At 35.3% G+C, this 19795-nt stretch overlaps 1 protein-coding gene across 3 annotated transcripts in view; it reads right to left on the minus strand.

Moving 5' to 3' along the window:
* Positions 1–19082, minus strand: part of LOC142342443 (uncharacterized) — a 36805-nt gene extending 17723 nt beyond the window's left edge. The window contains exons 1-2 of one of the 3 annotated variants that reach the window (XM_075393766.1): positions 18880–19080; positions 18247–18679 (exon numbers count right to left, since the gene is read on the minus strand). In XM_075393766.1, the coding sequence (XP_075249881.1) occupies positions 18247–18608 (362 nt within the window). In that variant the 5' untranslated portion in view covers positions 18609–18679; positions 18880–19080. Of the gene's footprint in view, positions 1–18246 lie in introns of all 3 variants that reach the window. The other 2 variants (XM_075393768.1, XM_075393767.1) reach the window with 2 other exon arrangements.
* Positions 19083–19795: the final 713 nt, after the last annotated feature.

The following is a 19795-nucleotide window of genomic DNA, read 5'->3' on the forward strand; positions in this document are numbered from 1 at the left end:
AGAAGATGAATAGCAAAATTTCAGCGACAAGTTCGCCACAATTTTTTAAAAATTCATTGCTTTCACCGCTAAAAGCTGCGGCTACATGAAATTTTTCGCCCACAATCATCACCTTATTTTGGGACAAAAATTGAACCAAGGATGAAATAGCTGAGGAATCAGTTTGACGCAAAGTAATTAACGTAAAACGCACAATGCTTCGGAGCGGAGAATCTAGCAAGATTTTTGACAGGTTTAGGTCTGTCTATCGATTTAGGAAATATTTTTGAAACAAATATTTCGCTTAAGAGGGCAAAATTGATTTATTATTTTAGTACGCCCAATGATATTTCGTTAAATGTACTGTTTCCGAGCTCTCTACATATATTGGAACGTATTTTATGTGCATTTAATTTTTTTCGTGTGTTTATATAGCGCTATTTATTTGAAAAGCGCATCGCTCATTTACTTCCTGCCCTTTCCTTTACCCGATATCTTTGTGGCACGATTTCGAATAAAAGCAAAGATATTGAAAACTCGTCGTGCAATCGTAATTCAAGTAAAGGTACTTCCTCACTTAGATCATTTTTTTGGAAGTTGTGCCTTTTTACTTAGTGACAAGAAGGTTGTAAATTGAACCAGGCAGAAAACTATGCATTTTGTAGGAAATGCTCAAAGGAGATGTATTGCAAAATTTCAGCGACAACTTCACAACAATTTTTTAAAAATTCATTGCTTTCACCGCTAAAAGCTGCGGCTACATGAAGTTTTCCGTCGTCAATCATCACTTTATTTTGGGACAAAAATGGAACCAAGGATGAAATAGCTGAGGAATCAGTTTGACGCAAAGTAATTAAGGTAAAACGCAAATTGCTTCAGAGCGGCAAATCTAGCAATTTTTTTGACAGGTCTAGGTCTGTCTATCGGTTTATGAAACATTTTTGAAACAAATATTACGCTTAAGAGGGCAAACTTGATTTAGTATTTTAGTGCGCCCCATGAAACTTCGTTAAGTGTACTTTTTCCAAGCTCTCTACATATATTGGAACGTATTTTAACTGCATTTAATTTTTTTCGTGTGTTTATATTGCGCTATTTATTTGAAAAGCGCATCGCCCAATTACTTCCTGCCCTTTTGTTTATACTCGAAATCTTAGTGGCATGATTTCAAATAAAAGCAAAGATATTGAAAAATCGTCGTGCAATTTTAATTCAAATAAAGGTACTTCCTCACTTAGACCATTTTTTTTGGAAATTGTGCCTTTTTACTTAGTGACAAGAAGGTTGTAATTTGAACCAGGCAGAAAACTATGCATTTTGTAGGAAATGCTCAAAGGAGATGAATAGCAAAATTTCAGCGACAATTTCACAACAATTTTTTAAAAATTCCTTGCTTTCACCGCTAAAAGCTGCGGCTACATGAAGTTTTTCGCCGTCAATCATCACCTTATTTTGGGACAAAAATGGAACCAAGGATGAAATAGATGAGGAACCAGTTTGACGCAAAGTAATTAAGGTAAAACGCAAAATGCTTCAGAGTGGCAAATCTAGCAAGATTTTTGACAGGTCTAGGTCTGTCTATCGATTTAGGAAATATTTTTGAAACAAATATTTCGCTTAAGAGGGCAAAATTGGTTTATTATTTTAGTACGCCCAATGAAATTTCGTTAAATGTACAGTTTCCGAGCTCTCTACATATATTGGAACGTATTTTAAGTGCATATAATTTTTTTCGTGTGTTTATATTGCGCTATTTATTTGAAAAACGCATCGCCCAATTACTTCCTGCCCTTTTGTTTACTCGATATCTTAGTGGCACAATTTCAAATAAAAGCGAAATATTGAAAAATCGTCGTGCAATTGTAATTCAAATAAAGGTACTTCCTCACTTAGACCATTTTTTTTGGAAATTGTGCCTTTTTACTTAGTGACAAGAAGGTTCTAATTTGAACCAGGCAGAAAACTATGCATTTTGTAGGAAATGCTCAAAGGAGATGAATAGCAAAATTTCAGCGACAATTTCACAACAATTTTTTAAAAATTCATTGCTTTCACCGCTAAAAGCTGCGGCTACATGAAGTTTTTCGCCGTCAATCATCACCTTGTTTTGGGACAAAAATGGAACCAAGGATGAAATAGCTGAGGAATCAGTTTGATGCAAAGTAATTAAGGTAAAACGCAAAATGCTTCAGAGCGGCAAATCTAGCAATATTTTTGACAGGTCTAGGTCTGTCTATCGATTTATGAAACATTTTTGAACCAAATATTACTCTTAAGAGGGCAAACTTGATTTAGTATTTTAGTGTGCCCAATGAAACTTCGTTAAATTTACTTTTTCCGAGCTCTCTACATATATTGGAACGTATTTTAAGTGCATTTAATTTTTTTCGTGTGTTTATATAGCGCTATTTATTTGAAAAGCGCATCGCCCAATTACTTCCTGCCCTTTTGTTTACTCGATATCTTAGTGGCACGATTTCAAATCAAAGTAAAGATATTGAAATATCGTCGTGCAATGGTAATTCAAATAAAGGTACTTCCTCACTTAGATCATTTTTTTGGAAATTGTGTCTTTTTACTTAGTGACAAGAAGGTTTTAGTTTGAACCAGGCAGAAAACTATGCATTTTGTAGGAAATGCTCAAAGGAGATGAATAGCAAAATTTCAGCGACAAGTTCACCACAATTTTTTCAAAAAAATCATTGCTTTCACCGCTAAAAGCTGCGGCTACATGAAATTGTTCGCCGTTAATCATCACCTTATTTTGGGACAAAAATGAACCAAGGATGAAATAGCTGAGGAATCTGTTTGACGCAAGGTAATTAACGTAAAACGCAAAATGCTTCGGAGCGGCAAATCTAACAAGATTTTTGACAGGTCTAGGTCTGTCTATCGATTTAGGAAATATTTTTGAAACAAGTATTTCGCTTAAGAGGGCAAAATTGATTTATTATTTTAGTACGCCCAAGGAAATTTCGTTAAATGTACTGTTTCCGAGCTCTCTAAGTATATTGGAAGGTATTTTATGGGCCTTTAATTTTTTTCGTGTGTCTACATAGCGCTATTTATTTGGAAAGCTCATCGCTCATTTACTTCCTGTCCTTTCCTTTACTCGATATCTTTGCGGCACGATTTCGAATAAAAGCAAAGATATTGTGAAATCGTCGTGCAATTGTAATTCAGATAAAAGTACTTCCTCACTTAGACCATTTTTGTTGGAAATTGTGCCTTTTTACTTAGTGGCCAGAAGGTTGTAGTTTGAACCAGGCAGAAAACTATGCATTTTGTAGGAAATGCCCAAAGGAGATGAAGAGCAAAATTTCAGCGACAAGTTCACCACAATTTTTTAAAAATTCATTGCTTTCACCGCTAAAAGCTGCGGCTACATGAAGTTTTTCGCCGTCTATCATCACCTTATTTTGGGATGAAAATGGAACCAAGGATGAAATAGCTGAGGAATCAGTTTGACGCAAAGTGATTAAGGTAAAACGCAAATTGCTTCAGAGCGGCAAATCTACCAATATTTTTGACAGGTCTAGGTCTGTCTATCGATTTATGAAACAATTTTGAAACAAATATTACGCTTAAGAGGGCAAAACTGATTTAGTATTTTAGTACGCCCAATGAAATTTCGTTAAATGTACTGTTTCCGAGCTCTCTACGTATATTGGAATGTATTTTAAGTGCATGTAATTTTTTTCGTGTGTTTATATAGCGCTATTTATTTGAAAAGCGCATCGCCCAATTACTTCCTGCCCTTTTCTTTACTCGATATCTTTTGGCACGATTTCGTATAAAAGCAAGGATATTGAAAAATTGTCGTGCAATTGTAATTCAAATAAAGGTACTTCCTCACTTAGACCATTTATTTTGGAAATTGTGCCTTTTTATTTAGTGACAAGAAGGTTGTAGTTTGAACCAGGCAGAAAACTATGCATTTTGTAGGAAATGCTCAAAGGAGATGAATAGCAAAATTTCAGCGACAAGTTCACCGAAATTTTTTTAAAAATTCATTGCTCTCAACGTTAAAAGCTGCGGCTACTTCATGAAGAAGTTTTTCACCGTCAATCATCACCTTATTTTGGGACAAAAACTGAACTAAGGATGAAATAGCTTAGGAATCAATTTAATAAAATTTCCACTTTCTTGCACACACTTTTTGTCTCTACTCTTAAGATGGCTAGATTTAGATTTCGACCGACATAGTTGTCATGTGTGCGCTGATGTTTAATAATGCACGTGCGCTCAGATAATCTTGATATATCACAAATACACAAATCCAATTTTTCAATCTTTCTGCTACTTTAATGGGGTGGACAAGGAGCTGAATCTGAATAGCTGGAAACGTCCCATCAGACTGAATCAACAAACAGCTGAGATTCAACCTTACCATTACCACTCCAACCATTTTTTTGTTGTTTCAAATACAATTCTGTTAATCTTTTTTATATGTAACATTGGAAAGATAATCCCAACGAACCAGAAATATTTATTTTTTGTTTTGACCAGGGCCAGGTATTACAAAAAAATCATCTTCCGCTTTGAGCCAAGATACCACAGCGTTACTCGTCAAAATCATCAATATGAGACTTCATTGAGAGTACATGTATTTGCATTGGTGCTAATTGTCTCACACAGCAGTTTGTTCATTTGAATGCGGAAAAAACTTTATTTTTTCACCGGGGTCTTTACTATTCGTACCCGATACTGCAGATAAACTGTTTAAGATCCAAGCGCTAAATAATAGAGTGATACAAGGGTCAGATACATTTTTCATTAAATCTATTTTGCCTGAATTTGACTAAATTTTCTGACTGATTTTTTTCATTAAATTTTTCCCGTCCCTCCATTCTTTAATTGATCAGAGCAATGATTCAACTAGTATTGTAATACCACAGATACTTAACGAGGAAAATATTGAACGGATCAGTATTCAAAATGTGTTTTTTTATTGAATGTTTGAACGTGACATCTATTTCGTCAAAAAAAGTTTAAATTGTTACAATTGCTCTTTCAAATTGAGAGAAAACAAAAAAAGAAGCAGTTTTTTCACTAGTTTCCGTTTCGAAGTTTGGTGTAAATTATCCTAAATTTTGTGGAATTTTTTCATCACTTCTTTAAAATAACTTACCCGAACATTCAGTTGAAATTGAGATTCAAGAAGTCACCAAAACTGTAAGTGACTAATCAACATACCGAAAATAAGTCAAAAAAGTATTTTTTTAATCAAAACACCACAGGTTGGTGTCTCTCAATATGAACTATTTATTTAATTTTAGCTTCTTCATTGAGAAATATTGGACAAAGTGATCTAAAATTGAGTGCTTGAAATTGATTAAGATTGGACTAATTAATGGAGGAGCAACTATATGTTTGAGCAGAGTGGGAAGAATCTCTCTGTTTGGGGGGAGCAACTATTTGTTTGCTCGTTTCAAGTGCACGTTGTCTTCGTGCACGCTAAATACGATTGTTGCTTTAATAAAGGTCAATTTTCCATATTTTTATTTTAAAGCCTGACCTGTTGTGGCCCTGGCCGAGGTTTCACCCTTAATCCAACCCTAGTTAGCGGGGATTAAGGTGTAATGCGTACTCCACTCCTATTTATCGGGTAAAAGAATGTAAGAGTGTAATTTCAAAAAAATTCCACTGTATTTACACTTTTTTTTTCCACTTTTTTACTCTTTACTAAGAGTGTAATTTAGGGTGGACTGATATAATAAAATACTCTTACACAACTACCATTATAACCAAAATTGAAACGTATAACGATAGTATCAGTTGGCGCAAGGGTTAGCGCTCAAGGTGAATGGAACATGTTCGAGAGAGGGAAGATGGGGATCGATCTTCAGTACCTCCTTCCAATTTTATTTTTTAAAATTACACTCTTGTAATTACACTCTTCCACCGTTAATTAAGGGGAGAAATAGGAGTGAAACTCTTCTATTTTTTGCACTCTTTACACTGTTTTCCCCGTTATTCTTGGAGTGAATCCTCGGCGCCGGGGGGGGGGGGGTTGGGCTAACCTCACAAAGAGAAACTGTGAGCAAAAACAAAAAAGATAGTCGTTATTTTGTTAATTGTGTTTTCATGCAAAGTGTTTTAGGCACTATGCATCACTTAGCCCAATCCAGAAAAGGTAAAATGTTCTAGGCGTCCTTGCAGCTAGCAAATCGCAAGAAGCGGTCCATAGCTAAAAGTTTGCTGAAGACATCAAATATGCGGCAAAAAAATGTTTGAACCGTTCCAATTTGTAGTCGGCATAAGTGCAGAAGGCAATAATTCATAGTTAAAACTATCGACGAAGAGACACTTTGCTCTGAGTCCACAGGTGGAATTCCGGAGATCGACTTTGAGGATATTAATTCAATTGAGTCGAATGTTCATATTTTTGACCTTTCATTGAATTTGTTCCAGCCATAGCAGCTCCAAATTGCCAGCACAAGCAACAAATCTATCCTAGCCATAAAAGAGCAACTTATTCATGAGTTGTTGCTGTATTCATAATAATGCAACAAACTGCAGATAAACTGTTACTTGATACTGCAGATAAACTGTTTAAGATCCAAGCGCTAAATAATAGAGTGATACAAGGGTCAGATACATTTTTCATTAAATCTATTTTGCCTAAATTTGACTATATTTTCTGACTGATTTTTTTCATTAAAATTTTCCCGTCCCTCCATTCTTTAATTGATCAGAGCAATGATTCAACTAGTATTGTAATACCACAGATACTTAACGAGGAAAATATTGAACGGATCAGTATTCAAAATGTGTTTTTTTATTGAATGTTTGAACGTGACATCTATTTCGTCAAAAAAAGTTTAAATTGTTACAATTGCTCTTTCAAATTGAGAGAAAACAAAAAAAGAAGCAGTTTTTTCACTAGTTTCCGTTTCGAAGTTTGGTGTAAATTATCCTAAATTTTGTGGAATTTTTTCATCACTTCTTTAAAATAACTTACCCGAACATTCAGTTGAAATTGAGATTCAAGAAGTCACCAAAACTGTAAGTGACTAATCACCATACCGAAAATAAGTCAAAGAAGTATTTTTTTAATCAAAACACCACAGGTTGGTGTCTCTCAATATGAACTATTTATTTAATTTTAGCTTCTTCATTGAGAAATATTGGACAAAGTGATCTAAAATTGAGTGCTTGAAATTGATTAAGATTGGACTAATTAATGGAGGAGCAACTATATGTTTGAGCAGAGTGGGAAGAATCTCTCTGTTTGGGGGGAGCAACTATTTGTTTGCTCGTTTCAAGTGCACGTTGTCTTCGTGCACGCTAAATACGAGTGTTGCTTTAATAAAGGTCAATTTTCCATATTTTTATTTTAAAGCCTGACCTGTTGTGGCCCTGGCCGAGGTTTCACCCTTAATCCAACCCTAGTTAGCGGGGATTAAGGTGTAATGCGTACTCCACTCCTATTTATCGGGTAAAAGAATGTAAGTGTGTAATTTCAAAAAAATTCCACTGTATTTACACTTTTTTTTTCCACTTTTTTACACTCTTTACTAAGAGTGTAATTTAGGGTGGACTGATATAATAAAATGCTCTTACACAACTACCATTATAACCAAAATTGAAACGTATAACGATAGTATCAGTTGGCGCAAGGGTTAGCGCTCAAGGTGAATGGAACATGTTCGAGAGAGGGAAGATGGGGATCGATCTTCAGTACCTCCTTCCAATTTTATTTTTTAAAATTACACTCTTGTAATTACACTCTTCCACCGTTAATTAAGGGGAGAAATAGGAGTGAAACTCTTCTATTTTTTGCACTCTTTACACTCTTTTCCCCGTTATTCTTGGAGTGAATCCTCGGCGCCGGGGGGGGGGTTGGGCTAACCTCACAAAGAGAAACTGTGAGCAAAAACAAAAAAGATAGTCGTTATTTTGTTAATTGTGTTTTCATGCAACAGTGTTTTAGGCACTATGCATCACTTAGCCCAATCCAGAAAAGGTAAAGTGTTCTAGGCGTCCTTGCAGCTAGCAAATCGCAAGAAGCGGTCCATAGCTAAAAGTTTGCTGAAGACATCAAATATGCGGCGAAAAAATGTTTGAACCGTTCCAATTTGTAGTCGGCATAAGTGCAGAAGGCAATAATTCATAGTTAAAACTATCGACGAAGAGACACTTTGCTCTGAGTCCACAGGTGGAATTCCTGAGATCGACTTTGAGGATATTAATTCAATTGAGTCGAATGTTCATATTTTTGACCTTTCATTGAATTTGTTCCAGCCATAGCAGCTCCAAACTGCCAGCACAAGCAACAAATCTATCCTAGCCATAAAAGAGCAACTTATTCATGAGTTGTTGCTGTATTCATAATAAAAGTTATGCGATTCAACAATTATGTTTTCTGTGAACAAAGTCCCTTTAAAAACAGCGACCTCATTGAATTTCAACTGAGCCCCAATGTAAATTTTATAATTCTTCCAATTTTGCTGCCATAGTTCAGTTATTCACAATTTGTCTTCGGCTCTGAGGGTCATTTCGCAGTGCAATAAAACTTTATATTAAATCAACCTCTTCATATAGATGCCTTCTGAGAAAAAGATACAATCACCCCGCCACAGTCACGAAATAGCGGATTCAGCAGTGAAACTTGCCACCTTAGCGAAAGAAGGAATTCAACTAGAAACTCTCTTAGATGGACCGCATACAGGGGTTGCATACCCGACAGAGCCAGTAAAAGAAGAACCCGTCAAAACCCATACACAAGCAACGGAAAAAGAGCGCAAAATCAAAGTCAACAAGCTCATTTGCCAAAATCACGGCACTGCAAGAAAATTGTTCAAATCAGAATACTCTGTGGAGACGAACCGTACGTGAGCATAAAACTACATCTCTAATATATGTCTGTACAAGGACGGAAGGACGAATAGTCTTGGGAAGAAAACATCAACATTTTCCATAACATCAACATTTTCCATCTCTTATATATGTCTGTACAATGACGGAAGGACGAACAGTCTTCACAAGAAAACATCAACATTTTCCATTCATTATCGAAAAAGAACCAATCAAAGAACTGTGGAAGACTAGGGAAGACTCCATCATATCTCGTAAAATCACATATGATAGATTCTTTTTGTCCTCCAAACAACCAAAAAGAATCCGTTAAAAGTTTTACGGAAGACTGATCGAACAACCCAAAAATTGCAGCCTTGGCGACGAAGAGACTACCCTCATTCGAAGAGACTAACTAAAAATGCTGGACAATAGGTCATCTAATACGACTAGCATTCTAAAGTATTAGAGAAATGCTTTCAAAAAATAAATACTGCCCAAGAAAAAGATGTCAATTGACCTAATCTCATTAAATTTGTCAAATCGAAATCTTTTTGCGAAAGCGAAGAGTTTTCTTCTGCATATGACAAATTCGTAGTATCAACTATCAAAAATTAGACAATTATTTAAACAAATAATACAACATAAACCTCCAATCTTACAAAAATTAAACGACCTGTTAAAACGCATTCTCCCCCCTCAAAAATCAAACACAGCAATTTCACCACAAACACCTCTCAATACGACTGATGAATTACAACTAAATATAGCAGCACCACAAGTACCTTAATCAAAATTTTCACTTTCAAATGCGACGCAATTAACCCTTCCTAATAATTGCATTATACACAACCCAAATACGTTAAACTAACCGCAAATGGCGTTACCACATTTAGAACAGCAATTCGAAATACTTATCAAGCCTTCAAAAAATATCATGCCAATGATAAATTTAAAATTTAGGTAAAAAAATTTGAACGATATGAACAATTTAAGCCCCTTAAGCAGCATATTCGACACCATATGAAAAAATTAGTACCAAAAGCCAAATTTAACCGCGAAAACAAAAAATTTCAGCTACAAATACAAAGCAACCAAATCCATCTTGCGTTTTGCCCAAATTTCTCTCAAAAATAGCTACCAAAAACCGTACTTGAAATCATCCTTATCAAAACTGCCTCGAGGAAGGTCACTAAAAATTCTCAATCTCACAACATCTAACAAAAACGGAAGTTGGTCAAACCTTGCTAATAATTGCATTATAAACAACCCAAATACGTCAATCGCACGGCAAATGGCATTACACATTTAGAACAGCAATTCAAAATACTTATCAAGACCTCAAAAAATTCATATGCCAATAATAAATTTATGACAAATGTCTTGCAAAAATCAGATAGTAAAAAATTTGAACGATCTGAACAGTTAAGCGAATTAGGCACCATATTTGACACCAAAAGAAAAAATTAGTACCAAAAACCAAATTCAACCGCGAAAACAAGAAATTCCAACTAAATACTGAGCAACCAAATCCACATCGCGTTATACGCAAAATTATCCCAACAACATCTACCAAAAATCATACTTGAAGTCACCTTCCTTATCAAAAATACCTCGAAGAGTATCCAGGATCTTTAGCAAAATTTTTTTGCGATATTAACCAGAAAATATGCCATACAGAATGAGGTCAGGGATTGTGTGTTACAAAACAATGAAGCTAGGCTGAAGAATGAAGCCCTTTGTTTATTCCTGCTGGAAGGACATGAAAGTCAAGAACGGCTCTTTGCTTAGACCAACGGGTTGCTATCCCCAAGACAATCAAAGATGCAGTACTGGAGGGTATACACATCAGACACGCTTGCAGTTTTGCGATGCTTTTATTAGCACAAAATATCTGGTAGCGCTACATGCAAGGCGAGATACTAGCGGAAGCTGTTAAATGTAAAGCATGCACCAATATTGGTAGGAATTTAAAAACAGTGATACTGCACATCAAATGCTCACCTCTAACTCAGTGTAAAGAACCAAACGAAGAAAATGAAATCCATTTTGCGGGCCCATTGTTTACAAAAAAGGAAAAACCTTTATTTAGAATAGCCATTGACAGATTTTCCAAATACCTCTCAACAGAACAAGTAAACACTACATCTAGCCCAAATGTCATTAAATTTCTCAATATATCAATTTTGTCCGTCATATGCGTTATAAATTATACAAATAATAGAAATAATGTATATAACGAATTTCCAAGATCTAGTTAAATGATAAGACCAAGCTAAATGTTTAACAGGAGGAATTGAACTGATGCAAATGCAAAGTCGTCTCATCAATAAAAAAAGATGCAGGACAGAGAGAGCAGATCGATGGGGTCAGCGGAAATCTCACGCCCCATTCCACGAACGGAAAGAAGCGTACAATTAAAGATCGCCAGAGAAATTAATGATTATTGACGTCAGAAGTGCAATGTCGATAGATTGCATGAGGTACTATCGCCCGGTAGTACTGTTGGCAAAGTATGCCCGACAACTAGTGTAATAAAATAACCAAATAAAGCTGAAGTTAAGAGAGGGGAACTCAGATATCGCAAAATTCGGGACTAGAGAGAAACGATCCACCAATATAGCCCAATATTGAGACAGACACCCACCAAAAACAAAAAACACTACATTAAAAGTTAGCAATCAAAAAAATCTTTTGAGAAAAAACATTGGCAGTAAGAAAATCAAACAATCCAAAAAAAAACAACCTGATGAATCGAGTATTTTATCGGCAACCTACACCTGCATTTAAACAACCAGCAACGTTGCACGAGCATTATGGACGCGAATTTGTAGAAAAATTTTAAAAACTGGAGCTTTCAAGATAGGGCTGATTTGACGCAAATACTACATTTCGGTGCGGAACAACCAACCGCCAGACCAATCCAACCAGCAACTTTAACATCATCCGCGCCGAAATTGACGCATTTTTTGCAAAAAGTTAAACAGCAGGCAAAACGAATGATACTTTTGACTCGGAATCTTATTTTATTAGAAGGAGCAAACTCTAAAAGAGAAAGTCTACAAACAAATCTCAAAGTTAACAAACATAAACCTTTATTGAGATTATCCGATTGACATAAGGACAAAATTCAAGTTATAAAAACGGACAATTCAATCATTGGCACATGCTCAACTCGCAACCCAAATGAAAGACGGACATGAGTTCCCCTTCCAAAAATTCCAATGACGGGCTAAATGACAGTCTACGAGGCAAGACGTTGCGAAGACGATGAATCGGATTAAAAACTTCTTTCATACGTAGAAAACTTTATATGTTCATTTTAAAAAAATACAATGCTACTACTTAACCAGTGAATAAATACTATTTTTTAATTTCATTTTTATTTTGTATTTTATCTTTTCCTCACAGAGAAGAAAATATCATACGGGTTGAAGATTTGGAACAATTTTCCATACCGTTTTTAGTTCATCTTTATCATTTTTATCTTTTTTGTTAATTAAGTTCAAAAATTTTTTTGAGTTTATTTTGCTAATTTACGAGACAGAAAACTGTCTGTTTTTACAAAAAACCTTTAGAGGTTCTGGTCGTTCTGCGTGATCAACTTATGGTCATTTTGATTTCCTTTCTAGCAGTAAAATGTTAAAAACTATCATTCCTCTAATTTAGCTGTTATAGTTCAGCTGTAGTTTGCAGTTTCCGTTCCGCTCGCCCAAACTAAGATTAGAAAAATAAATCTATTGGTCATCCGCGCCGCAATTGACGCCTATTTTGCCAAAATTGAAAGAGCAGGGAAAGCCAGTGATAATTGTGACTCTCAATCCTATGCTGTTAGAAGGATCGAGCGTCAAAAGACAAAATCCGCAAACAAATTGCAAAGTCAACAGACACAAACCTTTGTGAGAATATCTCATCAACACAAAGATATAGAAATCAAGTTTTTGAAGCGGACTCTACATTCATCGGCACATGATCACCTCATTATCCAAACGAAAGATGGACATTCGCTTCCCATCCGAAAATTCCAAAGAAGGGCTAAATGACAGTCTACGAGGCAGAACGTTGTGATGACGATGAATCAGACTACAAACTTATTTCAAACGAGGAATATTTTTCATGTTTATTTAATAAAATAAAATAACTTGACTTCATTTTTATTTTGTTCAATAAAATTCCCTCTCAAAGGGGAAACTATCATACGGGTTGAAATGTTTGAAAGGGTGGTATCTCTTCCTCATTTGTTAGACAGATTAGTCAATAATGTGGATAAACGGAGTCAGGGCACTACATGGTGCAGTCGCTTTATTTTATTTTTTTGAGCTTTCAATCTTTTAGGCCTCAGTCCCAGACTTACGAAAAGACCCAATTGGTATAGAGGAGGTTAAATATTGCCTCAAATTACCCATCAAGGGCCTTAGTTTGCACCAAAAGACAAACCTCAAAAATCACACTCACAAAGTTCAATACTTGAACGAGAACGAAATTTTTAATTCTTGTTTTGTTTATACCGTATCTCTTCCACTTTGATGAGTTGCAACTTTGAGTTGCTTCTTGCTCAAATCTGTCCCGACTGTTTGCTTGAAAAAGGGAGCCAGTTTCCTTGTGAATGAACCGGTTCCACATGCAATATCCAGGGCACACGAAATGACAGGTTTTGAATCTGTACATAATGTTGAACCTTTACCTGAAGTCAACAAAGGCAAAACTTTCAATTCAAGGATTAAAAAAATCAATTTCCAGAAGCAGACACCGCATTCATCAACACATGCTCACCTCGCAAACCAAACGAAAGATGGACAAGCGCTGCACATCCGAACATTCCAAAAGAGGGCGAAATCAAAGTATACGAGGCTGAACGTTGTGAAGACGATGAATCGGATTGCAAATTTCGTTCAGACGTATAAAACTTTATATTTTCATTTAATAAGAAAAATACATTCGTACTGTTTAAGCAGTGAATAAGTACTAATTTTCTGATTTCATTTTCATTTTGTATATTATCTTTTCCTCTCAAATTGGGAAATATCATACGTGTTGAATACTAGGAACAATTTTCCATTCCGTTTTTAGTTCATTTTTTTCAATTTTATCTGTATTATCAATTTAATTCAAAACTTCATTTTGAGTTTATTTCGCTCATTTACGAGACAGGAAACTGTCTGTTTATACAAAAAATCTTTTGAGGGTCCCGTCGTTCTGCGTGATCAACTTATAATCACATTCATTTCCTTTTTAGCATTAAATTATAAACATTATAATTCTTCTAGTTTAGCGGATATAGTTCAGTTGTAGTTCACAATTTGTCTTCCGCTCTCCAGAGTTAAAATTAGAAATCTAGTGGTCATTTGCGACGCAAATCCGAATACAATTAAAAAGTGTTCAAAATCACTTAATACAAATAGCAGACGCAACGCAAACTCCACCCTAAGTGTAAAGCGTCCAATCGCAGTGCAATTGGACTATATAGTAAATTTAACAGCTTAACGAAGGTTGTATGTAATTGATTTTCGGGAACGTTTTTTGGTCACAGAAATGTAATGTATTTTTTCAAATGCGCCGTTTTGTGTTCTTTTGAGTTGATCTGTTGCCTGGTCTCATTAAAGACATTTCCATCTGCTTTCTTTGGACGCAAAAACTAATTTGATTACCTATGGTTCTTGTTGACGCCATTTTGCCCTTATAGCTAATTAATTTTAAGAGATATTCAGTCTCAATTATTGTTTGTTATTGGTGTTGTTTCAATGTTTTTTTGTCTGGTAATCTCGTGGTCCCATCGGATCACTAGTGCGACCTTTTTCATTTAGTTTGGGTTTGGGACACGATAATTTTTTAGGATTGATATATCAATTTGTTTTGTACATTTGTAAATTTTTGAAAGTTGCCAGTCTCTTCCTCATTTGTTAGACAGATAAGTCAATAATGTGGATAAACGGAGTCAGGGCACTACATGGTGCAGTCGCTTTATTTTAATTTTTTGAGCTTTCAATCTTTTAGGCCTCAGTCCCAGACTTACGAAAAGACCCAATTGGTATAGAGGAGGTTAAATATTGCCTCAAATTACCCATCAAGGGCCTTAGTTTGCACCAAAAGACAAACCTCAAAAATCACACTCACAAAGTTCAATACTTGAACGAGAACGAAATTTTTAATTCTTGTTTTGTTTATACCGTATCTCTTCCACTTTGATGAGTTGCAACTTTGAGTTGCTTCTTGCTCAAATCTGTCCCGACTGTTTGCTTGAAAAAGGGAGCCAGTTTCCTTGTGAATGAACCGGTTCCACATGCAATATCCAGGGCACACGAAATGACAGGTTTTGAATCTGTACATAATGTTGAACCTTTACCTGAAGTCAACAAAGGCAAAACTTTCAATTCAAGGATTAAAAAAATCAATTTCCAGAAGCAGACACCGCATTCATCAACACATGCTCACCTCGCAAACCAAACGAAAGATGGACAAGCGCTGCACATCCGAACATTCCAAAAGAGGGCGAAATCAAAGTATACGAGGCTGAACGTTGTGAAGACGATGAATCGGATTGCAAATTTCGTTCAGACGTATAAAACTTTATATTTTCATTTAATAAGAAAAATACATTCGTACTGTTTAAGCAGTGAATAAGTACTAATTTTCTGATTTCATTTTCATTTTGTATATTATCTTTTCCTCTCAAATTGGGAAATATCATACGTGTTGAATACTAGGAACAATTTTCCATTCCGTTTTTAGTTCATTTTTTTCAATTTTATCTGTATTATCAATTTAATTCAAAACTTCATTTTGAGTTTATTTCGCTCATTTACGAGACAGGAAACTGTCTGTTTATACAAAAAATCTTTTGAGGGTCCCGTCGTTCTGCGTGATCAACTTATAATCACATTCATTTCCTTTTTAGCATTAAATTATAAACATTATAATTCTTCTAGTTTAGCGGATATAGTTCAGTTGTAGTTCACAATTTGTCTTCCGCTCTCCAGAGTTAAAATTAGAAATCTAGTGGTCATTTGCGACGCAAATCCGAATACAATTAAAAAGTGTTCAAAATCACTTAATACAAATAGCAGACGCAACGCAAACTCCACCCTAAGTGTAAAGCGTCCAATCGCAGTGCAATTGGACTATATAGTAAATTTAACAGCTTAACGAAGGTTGTATGTAATTGATTTTCGGGAACGTTTTTTGGTCACAGAAATGTAATGTATTTTTTCAAATGCGCCGTTTTGTGTTCTTTTGAGTTGATCTGTTGCCTGGTCTCATTAAAGACATTTCCATCTGCTTTCTTTGGACGCAAAAACTAATTTGATTACCTATGGTTCTTGTTGACGCCATTTTGCCCTTATAGCTAATTAATTTTAAGAGATATTCAGTCTCAATTATTGTTTGTTATTGGTGTTGTTTCAATGTTTTTTTGTCTGGTAATCTCGTGGTCCCATCGGATCACTAGTGCGACCTTTTTCATTTAGTTTGGGTTTGGGACACGATAATTTTTTAGGATTGATATATCAATTTGTTTTGTACATTTGTAAATTTTTGAAAGTTGCCAGTCTCTTCCTCATTTGTTAGACAGATAAGTCAATAATGTGGATAAACGGAGTCAGGGCACTACATGGTGCAGTCGCTTTATTTTAATTTTTTGAGCTTTCAATCTTTTAGGCCTCAGTCCCAGACTTACGAAAAGACCCAATTGGTATAGAGGAGGTTAAATATTGCCTCAAATTACCCATCAAGGGCCTTAGTTTGCACCAAAAGACAAACCTCAAAAATCACACTCACAAAGTTCAATACTTGAACGAGAACGAAATTTTTAATTCTTGTTTTGTTTATACCGTATCTCTTCCACTTTGATGAGTTGCAACTTTGAGTTGCTTCTTGCTCAAATCTGTCCCGACTGTTTGCTTGAAAAAGGAAGCCAGTTTCCTTGTGAATGAACCGGTTCCACATGCAATATCCAGGGCACACGAAATGACAGGTTTTGAATCTGTACATAATGTTGAACCTTTACCTGAAGTCAACAAAGGCAAAACTTTCAATTCAAGGATTAAAAAAATCAATTTCCAGAAGCAGACACCGCATTCATCAACACATGCTCACCTCGCAAACCAAACGAAAGATGGACAAGCGCTGCACATCCGAACATTCCAAAAGAGGGCGAAATCAAAGTATACGAGGCTGAACGTTGTGAAGACGATGAATCGGATTGCAAATTTCGTTCAGACGTATAAAACTTTATATTTTCATTTAATAAGAAAAATACATTCGTACTGTTTAAGCAGTGAATAAGTACTAATTTTCTGATTTCATTTTCATTTTGTATATTATCTTTTCCTCTCAAATTGGGAAATATCATACGTGTTGAATACTAGGAACAATTTTCCATTCCGTTTTTAGTTCATTTTTTTCAATTTTATCTGTATTATCAATTTAATTCAAAACTTCATTTTGAGTTTATTTCGCTCATTTACGAGACAGGAAACTGTCTGTTTATACAAAAAATCTTTTGAGGGTCCCGTCGTTCTGCGTGATCAACTTATAATCACATTCATTTCCTTTTTAGCATTAAATTATAAACATTATAATTCTTCTAGTTTAGCGGATATAGTTCAGTTGTAGTTCACAATTTGTCTTCCGCTCTCCAGAGTTAAAATTAGAAATCTAGTGGTCATTTGCGACGCAAATCCGAATACAATTAAAAAGTGTTCAAAATCACTTAATACAAATAGCAGACGCAACGCAAACTCCACCCTAAGTGTAAAGCGTCCAATCGCAGTGCAATTGGACTATATAGTAAATTTAACAGCTTAACGAAGGTTGTATGTAATTGATTTTCGGGAACGTTTTTTAGTCACAGAAATGTAATGTATTTTTTCAAATGCGCCGTTTTGTGTTCTTTTGAGTTGATCTGTTGCCTGGTCTCATTAAAGACATTTCCATCTGCTTTCTTTGGACGCAAAAACTAATTTGATTACCTATGGTTCTTGTTGACGCCATTTTGCCCTTATAGCTAATTAATTTTAAGAGATATTCAGTCTCAATTATTGTTTGTTATTGGTGTTGTTTCAATGTTTTTTTGTCTGGTAATCTCGTGGTCCCATCGGATCACTAGTGCGACCTTTTTCATTTAGTTTGGGTTTGGGACACGATAATTTTTTAGGATTGATATATCAATTTGTTTTGTACATTTGTAAATTTTTGAAAGTTGCCAGTCTCTTCCTCATTTGTTAGACAGATAAGTCAATAATGTGGATGCACGGATTCGGAGCGTTATTTGCAGATGTCTCTTCATGTTAGTTTTGTGAGCTTTCAATCATTTAGGCCTCAGCCCCAGACTTATGAAAAGACCCAAACCGTATAGAGGAGGGCAAATTTTGCCTCAAATTACACCATCAAGGTCCTTACCCATACCACAACCTCAAAAATCACACCCACAAAGTTGAATACTTGAAAGAGAATGAAAATTTTAATTCTTACTTTGCATATTCCGTATCTCCTTCATTTTGTTCAGCTGCAACTTTGAGCTGTTTCTCGCTCAAATCTGTCCCAACTGTTCGCTTGAAAAAAGGAGCCAGTTTCCTTGTGAATAACCCGGTTCCACATGCAATGTCCAGGGCACACGAAATGACAGGGGTTGGATCTATACCTAAACTTGGCGGGGCTTTTTGTCTGGATTTGACGTCGTCTATGATGTAATCGAGAAGTCTGTCGGGGTACTCCGGTCTAAAATTGTTGTAAAGAACTGATAGGTTTTTGAAACCGTAGAAGTCAGTTGTGGCTGTCTGGGCAAAACGGCTGACCAAATAGGATGAAGGAATAAGTTTTCTAATTAATAGCATGGTGCAAATGCAAAATTACAAAAACTTGAGGGTTAAAAACTGCAAATTGAAATAATAAACTCGGCGGCAGTCTGTTGATCAAATAAAGTTGCAACACAAGCGGACGGAAATTTTAGATATAGTTCAAAGGTTAAAGTTCAAAAGATTCAATACAAAGAGGTTAAATTCGACAGAATGAACAAAATTCGTTGTCAAACATATACGAGTATTGATATTTTTTTACTCGTCGAATGTTTTTCGAACCTTTGCGTGCGATGCAACTTAAGGAGACAAATGCTAAAAACTGCGCGTTTCGAATTCAGAAACCACTGGTTAATTTTGGAACTGTTGCACAGGGCTAAAAGGATAAAAAGGAATCGTGAATAAAATCGGGATGCCTTAAATAGAATTCAAAAAGAATAAAATCCGGGAAAACCAGATGGATTATAGTCAGTCCCATAAAGTTGCAACGCTATCAAACGTTTCAAAGGTCAAAGTTCAAAACATGCAGATATCTAGCAAAACATTGTCCATTTGCATGCCCCAAGTTTTTCGAACGTTCGCTTGCGTTGCAACTTTACGGGACTTACTATACAATGCTTTTTTATATATAGTCTGTCCCATAAAGTTGAAATAAACGAACGTTCGAAAACGTCAAAAACTGGCAATTGAGCATCAAATTGGTCATTTGAATGTCAACTTTTTTTTTCCATTAAGCTTCTATTCATCAATTTTTTCTACATGTACTAAATTTGAACTTTGAGCTTTGAAATCAGTCGAGTTGCTTTTGAAACGTTCGCTTATTTCAACTTTATGGGACACGCTAGTATGTTTGATTTAACATAAAAAGAAGCGAACGTTTCGAGAATACTCCGTACAGTTCAAAGTTCAAACTCAAACTTCAAAATTGAAAAATGCGGATAAAAATAGAGAATTGGTCAAAGCAAAAAAACAATGAAGTCTAAATGTGTAAATTGATGCTCATTTTGCGTTTTTGCCGCTTTCTTAAAATGCATAAGTTTAAATTTTCGATAACACGTTTATTTAATTTCTGATTGAGTTGTGATACTTTTAAGGTAGACAAAATCCCACTGTGCTGTCATAATATATGTCATAATTTTTATTTACAAAAAGTAGTAAAAAGCTGTCTCAAAAAAACATCTGCTCAACGTTCAAATATTTACACTTAAAGGTAAAAGAACCGATCC

This window comes from Convolutriloba macropyga, chromosome 7, assembly GCF_964194025.1.
Source record: "Convolutriloba macropyga chromosome 7, txConMacr16.3, whole genome shotgun sequence".
Taxonomy (NCBI): domain Eukaryota; kingdom Metazoa; phylum Xenacoelomorpha; order Acoela; family Convolutidae; genus Convolutriloba; species Convolutriloba macropyga.